This window comes from Nannospalax galili, unplaced genomic scaffold, assembly GCF_000622305.1.
Source record: "Nannospalax galili isolate Female #2095 unplaced genomic scaffold, S.galili_v1.0 scaffold243, whole genome shotgun sequence".
Taxonomy (NCBI): domain Eukaryota; kingdom Metazoa; phylum Chordata; class Mammalia; order Rodentia; family Spalacidae; genus Nannospalax; species Nannospalax galili.
In genome coordinates, this window is record NW_008353490.1 from 10021322 (window position 1) to 10031732 (window position 10411).

The following is a 10411-nucleotide window of genomic DNA, read 5'->3' on the forward strand; positions in this document are numbered from 1 at the left end:
CACACTGCTTCGCTTACAGAGCTTGAGTCTCAACAAACAGAATCAGCACATAACATGTGGCGGGCAGGCAGCCTGCACTCCACATACCTGAGCAAGAAGGAACAGGAAACTGTGGACAGCTTCTCAAGTAGAGCAGAGCGCAGACCTTCACTTGCCCACTGCCCCTGCTCCTTACACTAAGAAGACTGGTCTGACTACTGAGTATATTGGCAAAGGTCAGTCTCCACTAATGCCATCACCTTTTCTCAGAGTGACCTGAAAAAGTTCAGAAGACCTAGGGCATTTATCTTTTCTTAATCAAGCAGAGAGTGGCTCCCATTTTTTCTATACATGATCCCCAACTTAAAGATCTGAGGGCACAGTAAATACCAAACCCCTGCCAACATGAAAGACACTTGTGTGCCACTTGTGTGATATGCAGTCCCCAGCTACTCATCCTCCCTGCCACACTCTGCTTTCCTTCTAAGGCTGCCAAGATTAAAGGATGGACAGTATGGCCACTTCAGTTAGATGATGAATCAGATGCATTTCATAGAAGGTTATTGTTTGTTTTTTTTTAAGGGGGAAGTAGCAGTGTGTTACCAGTCCCAGATAAAATATTGTAGTCCTTCTAAAGGTCCTGTAATTAAATGTATTAAGAATTCTCTATTTTTCGTCAGCTTTCTTGGCTTGACCTGAGTAGTGCAAGTGGAGCTACTTAAGCATGGAGCAACTACATGTATGAAAATTTCCAACTTTGTGAGTGATGTGAACAAGAGTCAATGCTCACATAATTCAGTTTTTTCCCTTCCTTTGCTTCTGTAACAGAAGCAACTAAGCTGTCAAGTAAAAATTAGTCTGGAGCATGAAGAAAAGGAGAGTCCCAGCACCTGCACAGTTGGCCTGGGCATTTTCATCAAGGCAGTTATCTCAACACACTTACATTTACTTACAGTCACTCACACAGCTCTATCACTCACCTTAAGAATTATTCCAGGAATAGATGATAATGACCAGGTGAGGTGTACCAACATACGTAAAATATTATAAATATAATAATTGTTTGTTTTGTTTTGTTAGTTTGAGACAGGGTCTCACTATGTAACCCTGGCTGGCCTAGAACTACCCATGTAGACTAGGCAAGCCTCAAATTCACAGAGATCCTCTTGTTTCTGCCTCCTGAGTACTAAGCTTAAAGGTATGTTCCACAATGCCCCGCCTATTGCTTTTGAAAGTTCTAACAAAATCAGACTAATGAAATGAAAACCAGTCATTTTGTTTAGGAAGATTAAATAATAATAAAGACAGGAAAACATCTGGGAATTGAGGTACTATATATCATATTACCTCACTGGAAAGTTCTAAGTACAAATAATATCAATAAAGTTTCTAGTGGAAGACTAGATTTCAAAAGAGAAAGTAAAAGGGGCTTGGGAAGCACATCAGAGTTAAAATAGAAGGGAGAAAAAAAGGCATACAAGATTCTTTGCAGAAGTGCCACAGCAGTACTGATCATTTTCCCCATATAAACACTAAAAGGATGGCCCAGAGTCCATGTGGAAGGAAGAAACAGCAGAAAATCCCTGAATATGGACAACAACAGATCTCACCTTCCACTCTGAGACAGGGTCTCTTACTGATCTCTGTGCTATAACTGGCCTGTGAGTTTCCAGAGATTCTTCAGAATCTGCCTGCCATCTTGGCCTAGGAATACTAGTATTACCCACTACTGTATTTGGCTTTGCAAGGGTTCTGGAGATCTGAACTCAGGTTCTCATGGTTACCCAGCAAGTGTTTTACTCATTGAGCCATCTTCCCAACCCCATGCCTGTTTTTTGGGGCCAGGTTTTAAAAACAGAAGTTGCTACTCCATTTTTCCTATGTTTGTTCATTTTTTTTTAATACAGGGTCTTATCACATAGCTCAGGCTAGCCTCAAACTCAACACGTATCCAAGGATGACCTTGAATTCTCGAATTCTCCTGCCTCCATATTCCAAGTGCTGGGACTACAGGCATGTGCTACCATGCCCAGCTCCATTTTGCCTATGGGTTTTGTGTATGGGTTTTGTGTATGTGTATGTGTATGTGTACGTGCACGTGCATGTGTGTGTGCAGCTGCGTGTGCCCATCGCCATGCATGCAAAGATGCCAAAGGAGTACATTAGGTATCCTGCTCTACCACGCTCCGCCTTATTCCCTTGACACAGGGTCCCTCAATCTAGAGCTAAACTGGCACCAGCAAGCCATGGCAATCCTCTTATTGCTACCTCCTATACAGCTGGGCTTACAGGCATGCCACACAGCTATACTCAGCTTTTCTTACATGAGTGCTAGGGATATGAACTCAGGATCTCATATTTAGGCAGTCCTCCCTTTGCCTATATTCTTATTTTTTTTAAAAAATATTAGCCTTTGCAGGGACAGGCTGGAACAGCCTAAGGAAAATCAACTCAAGAGACATCAAAAGTCACCAGAATATTACTGATCCTGTGAGTTTCCACATCACGGCTCTGTACTGGAATTCAAGTATGGCTTCTTGGAGTTGATGAACATCTTGAAAGAAATAGTGTATTTTCTATGCCGCAAATCCTAATTGTTATCAGATGCCCAAGAATAAATGACTGCAAAGTAACTGTTCCTTTACTTGACTATAAAAGTTATACATAACAGAAAATCTACATTTAGTGATCATTCAAACAGTTCTGATAAAATACCTCAAATGTGTGTCAAATCCTCCATAGCAAGGAAGAACAGAGCAAAGAAAGGACAATAAAATTTGAGGTTTTTTGATAGACATAACACTCCTTTAGACAGAGGCTCTCGGAGAAGAAATGCCTGATTCCATGAAATGCTTGATCCCTTCTATTTTTGAAATCATGACATCTCTTTGACAATGTTTTTCAAGTACATACATCTTTTTGGCAAATGAGGTAAGAAACTTGTTAAATAATTCCCTGTACACAAGCAGTGTTTTCTGTGATCAGTAGTAACACCAAAAGAATTAAAACTAATTATTCCCTAAAACCAAGCAAAAAGAACATTTTAACTCTTTAATAGAACCATGGAAGCTGTAGGACACAGTATTTGAAAGGGATACAGGAAAGAAAGGGATACTCATGGTATATGCCATGAGTGCCTGTGACTAAGAATATTCACTGCTTTCACAGCCTCCAGACACTGAGACTAAGCACTGGCCCTGCACAAGGTAGTTACTGCACTAACTACAGGAAAGGCCAAAAAAGCCAATACTCTCAGTGATCAATAATGCTGTACTTACTCTGAAGAGAGGGAAAAAATGGGAGGAATTTGCACCCAAAATTACATACACATCAGGATCCAAAGAACAAAGGATGGAGAATAAACAGAGTATAGGTTTCTTTGAGTAAACATTCCATCAAAGTTTTTGCTTTAAGCACATAAAATTATCAACACTGATTTTAGACTGGAGTCTGCTTCTGGTCTCAATTAGGAAATGGGAGAGAACTGAGTATTTCCTATCACAGTCAGGGCTCATGCATATATTATGATCACTCAAACTTCACAGGAACTGGGGAGATAGCTCACTCAGTGAAGTGCCTGTCATGTAAGCATACGGACATGAGTTCAGATCCCCTGCATCTACATAAAAAGCTGGCCAAGATGTTGTGTATCTGTAACCCTAACACAGGAAGGGGTAGGGGTTAATCCCTGGACCTTAATGGCCAATCCATGAACTCCAGTTTCAGTGACTTTGTCTCAAAAAATACAGTGGAAGGGCAGTGAGATTGTTCAGCAGGCAAAAAGTGCCTTCTGTGGAAGCCTGAGGCCTGTGTTTTGAGTCCCAGAGCCCAGTGGAAGGACAGAACAGACTCCCCAAAGTTGTTCTCAAAACTATAAACGAGCTGCAGCATTGAGCATCTTATCCCACACATACATTATAGACACACACACTAATAATAAGATGGAGACAGATAGAGGAAAGATATCCTACATAGACTTCTACCACACACGTGCACAATATGCATGTGCACATAAATGAACAAGCACACACATATACTATACACATTAAAAAAAAAATCACACGTACAAAACATTAAGAGTAACATCACCTAGTATTTACTTGGGCTTACTAGGTACCAGGTTGCAGCAACCCTCACAACCGATGAGGTAAACACTATTATCAGGAAAAGTTATGTAACTTGCCCAAGGTGACACAGGTAATAAAGATGGAAACTAGAATTCTAAGCATGGTCCCCTAATCACTAGGCCAAGATGCTTCCAGCTGGCAGTTTAAGGCATAGGCAACCAGTGGAAAACAAATGGCGCACTAATGATCACAGTAACATGTTGAATCTCACTAACCAGCAATGCGAACAGCAGACTGATGGTAACAAGGGTCTTAAGGGATGGGGGTCAAAAAATGTTGAGAAAATGAACCCGAGGGATGCAAAGGCGAGGACAAAATGCTGTATCTGGTCCATGAAGATGCACTGTTGTAGATATAGGAAGAGACGAAGGAAGTCACTTCATAGGTTATTAGCTTGGACAGTAGTTAGTAATTAATTACTGTCCATCAACTGGCAGAAAACAAAAAGAAGAACTGGTGATTTAGTTTCATTTCCAGTTTAGGAAGAAGTGTTACCTACTTAACAGAAAAACCAATTCTACAGAATTCCCCCTACAAGGCAAACTCCCCACTTTCCACATTAGAAAAGTCTATATTTTTTGAAGAAATGACCTTCCCCACCCATGCTTTTTCAAAAATAAAGATGTTGAGCAGACAAAACTCCAAGGCTTGTGAGGGTTGCTGCAACCTGGCACCTAGTAAGTAAGCCCTCACAGAATATTGGGAGGCAGTGTTTTTCCTCAGTATTTTTGCATGTATGATTTCTGACCTAGGATTTCACCCTACCGCTACTTCAGCATTCTCCCAACTCCACTAAATGGGGATTCACATCACCGCATGTAGCCACACACATCACATGTAATCACCTAGTACACTTTAACTAAAATTTGATATGCAAGCTTAAAAATCGAAAAAAAAAACAAAAAACGACAGCATCTATTTCTTTGAGAAAACTTCCACGGTGGCCAGAGTTTGTACGCAACTCAATCCAACATTTTCTATGTGTTAGGTTCTAAAGAGTACCTGCCCCCCAAATTGTTTTTATACTTAAGACTGAAGAAACGACAACCCCCCGTGCTGTGCTTAACTTTACCACCATAAGACACCTGGGTGGCACTGCTAAGGCCTGTCCTGTGAATTGAGGCCAATGAAAATAAGCTTTCCAGTGCTGCTGTCAAAGTCATCTCACCGTCAGGTACCGGCCTCAACTTGTTCCCCCTAGGTCTAGGGACCACAGCTTCCCCTTGGCCGACCACTCAGGCCTCTGCAGCCCAGAGGCGGAAGGAGCAGAAAGGCGGTGCCCCCTTCCCGGCGGGTTACTGGGTAGACACAGCCGAAGGATGCTTTGAAGGGCGCCCTACACAGTATCTAAGCGGGTGTGCACCAAAAACTACACAGTATCTAAGCGGGTGTGCGTCAATCGACCGGATGGAAAACTCTGTGCCCGAGAACTACTGTGCCGGGTCTCCAGGCTCTAGAAACAATAAGCCGATATCCCGCAGCTTGCAAAGGATTGGACACGAAGCTCCACAGCGGAGCTCGTCCTCGGCCCGCCCTGGCCGGACACAGGCCGCCCAGGCACTTGGCCCATCGGAACTCAACCCTAGGCTGGCACCGACCTGCGAGTCTGGACGCTTCTCGGGCATGCCTGCCGCCTCCGGAGGCGCACACGCCGCCTTCCTCCCTGGCTCCAGCGGCGACTCCACGATCATATTGATGCCACGGCCATGCCCGTGCAGGTTCGGGGAGGTCCGGGAAGCCAGCGACGCCGCGAGGGCGGTGGCGGGGCCCACGCCTTCATAGGATCCGCGGTCTGCGGAGGCCTGTGGCTCGGGCGGCGGCGCCAGTGGCGACGAGGACTGTAAACGGAACTCCGAGGCTGGAGCCGCGCGTGACGCGAACGGGGTCCGCACCTACTCCACCGTGGTCTGCGGAGTCAGCACTTACACCGCGGTGTCCGCAGTCTCGTCAACAGGCCGGCTGGCGGTCTGAAGACCACAGGGACACAACGCTGCTCAAAGGCGGCTCACGCACAGCTCCGCCCCTCGAGGCTCCCGCCTCCCACGTCCGGGCAGGCGCACTTCAGTATTTCCGCCTCACGGGACGCCGTCCCTAGCCCACGCCTGCCCGGTGCATCGAAATACGTCATCTTTGGGCGACACCACGCCGCCCGCATTTTACCGGGACTGGAAGTGCCGGGAACGTGAGGTGCAGGCAGTGACAGCTGTGTGTAGTGACAGCTGCCTTCTTTTTGGTTTCACACCAGAACGTTATCTTTGGGCGACTCCACGCCTCCCTCATTTTACCCGGACTGGAAGTACCGGGAACGTGAGGGGCAGGCAGTGACAGCTGTGTGTAGTGACAGCTGCCTTCATTTTCGTTTAACACCCGCCCAGAAAGTGGATGACTCACTTTGCGTGAATGTGTGTACGTGTGCGACCCTGCCGATGGAGGACAGAGAGGCAACTTTGGGAGTCGTCCTCACTGGCCACCCTGTCCTTCTGAGACCTGCTCTGCTACTGGGACCTGGGCCTCGCCTGAGGAAGCTAGACTGGCCAGCGAGCCCAAGGATCGCCTGCTCCCGCCCTCCACCCAACCCCCAGGGCTGGGATTACAAGCGCTCCCCACCACTCCTGTCTTTTTTAAGTGGGTTCTGGGGATCCACTCAGATCCTCTGCACCTGGCGAACTGAGCTCTCTCTCCCGCCCCCAGGCAAATGATTCTTCATACCAGCAGCAGTTATAAATGCGGATATATCCTGGCATACAGTCCGTAGATCTGGAATCCTGAACTGAGGGAGTGGTCTATGTAGAAGACAGGAGTTTACCAAAAATTCCAAAGGGGATATTAGAGCATGCTAGGCTCTACTTTCAGTCCCCAGTACCTTCCCTACACAAAACCCAGAAAATTCTCCCAACGGTATTTCAGGCACGTTATCTTCAACTCTTCCCTCAGGTTGACCACGGTGATCTTCCTGCCCGGGTTTCCCAGCCCAAGCCACCACCCCAGCTATTGTCCTCAACTCATTTTAAATATCACCGGAGAAGATACGTTAAACAGATCTGGCACATTTACAGATTTCTGTCATACAGTAAATTATATTCTTTTAATGGCGCCAAAGGCTTCTTGCCTGTTTCAGCCACATTTTCATGGTTCTGGTTGTGTCTTCCGTACCTGTACAAAAGCATCTAATGCCATTTGTCTAAAATGCCAGCCTGTACCTATCATCTTTCTGATATTCCTTGAATAAATTCTATTTTGTGAAAATCCCAGTTAAAATGCAATTTTAAAAATATAACCCTGGAGGCTGAAGAGTTGACTCAGTGGTTAAGGGCACATGCTGATCTGACAGAGGACATGAGTTCAGGTCCAAGCACCCACTTGGCTTCACTATCTGTAACTACACTTTTAGATGATCCAACACCCTTTTCTGAACTCTGTGGGAACCAGGCATGTGGTGCATTCAGACATATGATATGATATACCACTGTAAATAAATATTTGATGAAAATACCCATCTGGTTTCATGTGGGGAGATTGGGACTCGGTAAGTATTGTACCCCTGAGCCACACTCTCAGCTCTTTGGCTTTTTTTTTTTTAATAGAGTCTTAACTATGTAACTTATGTATGTTATGTATGGCTAGCCTAGAACTCCCCAAGTGGCCTTGAACTCACAGAGATCCACCTGCCTCTGCCTCCTGGGTGGTTGGATTAAAGGTGTGCACCACCACCACACCTGGTCTTTTGCTTCAGTTTAAATAAAGTATTTTTTAAATTACATTTATTTATTGTGTGGATTGGGGGAGTGTACCTATGTCAAGAAAATGGTCCTCTCCTTCCATGTGTGCCCCAAGGATTGAAGTGAGGTCACCAAGTTGGTGCCCTGTAAGTACCCCTACATCTGAGCTATCTCAGTGGCCCTTAAATAAAGCAATTTTAAGAGATTATTTATTGTATTATGTTGACATTTAAGCCATAGGAATTAATTACTTACCCACTAATTCAAGTGGGTAGCTCTCATTTAACTATCTTAAAATTATTTTATTTTTATCTTACGTATTTGCCTGTGTTTTGCCTGCATGTAAGTGTACCCATGTGTGTAATGCCTGCAGAAGCCAGAAGAGAGCATCGGATCTCCTGGAACTGGAATTAGAGAATTGTTTGCTGCCATGTGGGTGCTGGGAACTGAATCTGTATTTTCTACAAGAGCAGCTAGTGTTCTTAAATGCTGAACCATCTCTCCAGCTCCCATGAATGTATTTTAAAGCACTTCTTTGGTATGCATAAAATTTTACCTTTTATTAAAGAGATCACATTTGCATGCTAATCATATGGATGCACTTTATTTTTGCATAAATAATTAAATCTTGACTGGATATTTGATTCTGCAGGATGTAAAACATCTTCAACTTCTTTCAGAGTTAATACTTTTTATAATCATCAGTGCTGAGAACTCAGCTTTAGCAGAGTTTAAGGCCATTTCAAAAATTGTTGGAAATTCTTTCCTAATACCAAGGCCAAATTCATTTAACCATTTTTTTATGAAACTAAATTCAGCAGCCCTCACGGCAATTTTAAAAATGAAACATCCTAACACAATGCAACCCAAAGATAAAGTTTTGATTTATGCTAAGGAATGACTGTAGGAAAGTTTGTTTCTGTCTTTTTGAAACAGGGTCTCCCTGTAGCCCCAGCTGGCCTTGAACTCAGTATGTAGTCCCGGCTGGCCTTGAACTCACAGAGATCCACCTGCAGTGGCCTCCCAAGTGCTGAGATTAAAGACGTGCGCCACCATGCCTGGCTGATTGTAGGAAAATATTAAGTCTTTGTTTTCTGGAAAGAAGCCATTATATTTCTGTTACAGCAGAAACCTTTTTATGTGCTGTGAAAATACTGAATTCATAACATACATTAGTCTTGAGTCTGAGATGAGGGTTTCAGGCAGTGTTTGTTGATGTTTCCTGGTGTGAGAGCATGCACAGGGCAGACTGCATTCAGGCAGTGCGTTCAGAACCAAGGCCTCAGTGAAGTCCCAGAATGCAACAAGCTCAAGTAGTGCCAGAAGCACCTCATTATGTGTGTCTCCTTTATATCTCTTTTAATTTGCATATATATATGCATATATATCTTTTGCATCTGGTTTCTTCCCCAGCATAACTTTTTAAAGTTCCTTCATACTCCAGCACCCATCAGTATTTTTTTCTATCTTGTACCATATTGTGATTATCCATTTACCAGTTGGCAGGTGTTTGCATTGCTTGTAATTTGAGGCTGTTACAAGAATTATACCTATTAACATTCTCTGTTCTTTTGTAATTGAGATTTTATTGTCTGTGTCAAGCATCAGACATTTCACTCTGAACAGGTCTTTTGTGAATGTCTGAGTATGTGTACATGGGGTGTGCAGACGTGTGTGTGTGCATTTTCCCCAGCCAAAGAATATGCTGATGAGGCCAGAGATGGAAGAGAGTGTCCTTCTCTATCTGTCACTCTCCACCTTATTCCTTTGAGACAGGTTCTCTTGCTAAAGCTGGGGTTAGGCTGGCAGCCACCAAGTCCCAGTCATCTTCATCTCTTCAACATCCTCACAGCTTGGATTACAGGTGCCTAGATTTAATGTGGTTGCTGGATATAGAACTTAAGTCTTATTTCTTGTGCAGCATGCACTCATATCTACTGAGCCATCCTCCAGCCCCAATTTGTAGACAGTTCTTACCTATTGAAAATCTAGAAAAGCGTGTATCATGTTTCATTTGAAATAGTCATTCCAGTGACAGTTCAGCTTTAAAGTTGTGTGCAGTTTTTCTGTAAAGAGGCTATCATGTACCATACTCAAATGCCAATAATCTGTTACGTAAGTCTCCCTGGTTCACGGTGTTATGTAATATACGTTACATCCTCAAATTTTCAGTCTTTTGTAGTACTTTTAACAGAATTATTAGAAAAACTACCAAGACCAAAACTACAGAGTGCCCATAATTCTGACAGGGCAATCACCAAGGTGGGACTATCTCTAAGAAACAATTCCCCCAAAGACCAGCCTGGAGCTAGAAGTAGTTTAAAATATTCAAGGCATATTAAATTCAAATGTTTTAAGTATGTTTTGTATTGTGAGACAAAACTAACCCTCTGTCTGGAATGTTAAATTGACATTATTAACCCTCTGTCTGGAATGTTAAACGGACATTATTGTTATATTGTCTTCTTTTTCATATGGAGATACGCGGTTTTCACAGATCTAAATCAGCACCGAATGGATGAGCACAGTCATGAGTGTGTTAAACACTATGGTGACAGTGCATGGAGCTCAGACTAAAGGCCGCAG

At 43.7% G+C, this 10411-nt stretch overlaps 1 protein-coding gene across 3 annotated transcripts in view; it reads right to left on the reverse strand.

Annotated features, from left to right (window-relative positions):
* Positions 1-6153, reverse strand: part of Mfsd14b (major facilitator superfamily domain containing 14B) — a 71487-nt gene extending 65334 nt beyond the window's left edge. The window contains exon 1 of one of the 3 annotated variants that reach the window (XM_029554827.1): positions 5687-6153. In XM_029554827.1, the coding sequence (XP_029410687.1) occupies positions 5687-5797 (111 nt within the window). In that variant the 5' untranslated portion in view covers positions 5798-6153. The remainder of the gene's footprint in view (positions 1-5686) is intronic. The other 2 variants (XM_029554828.1, XM_029554826.1) reach the window with 2 other exon arrangements.
* Positions 6154-10411: the final 4258 nt, after the last annotated feature.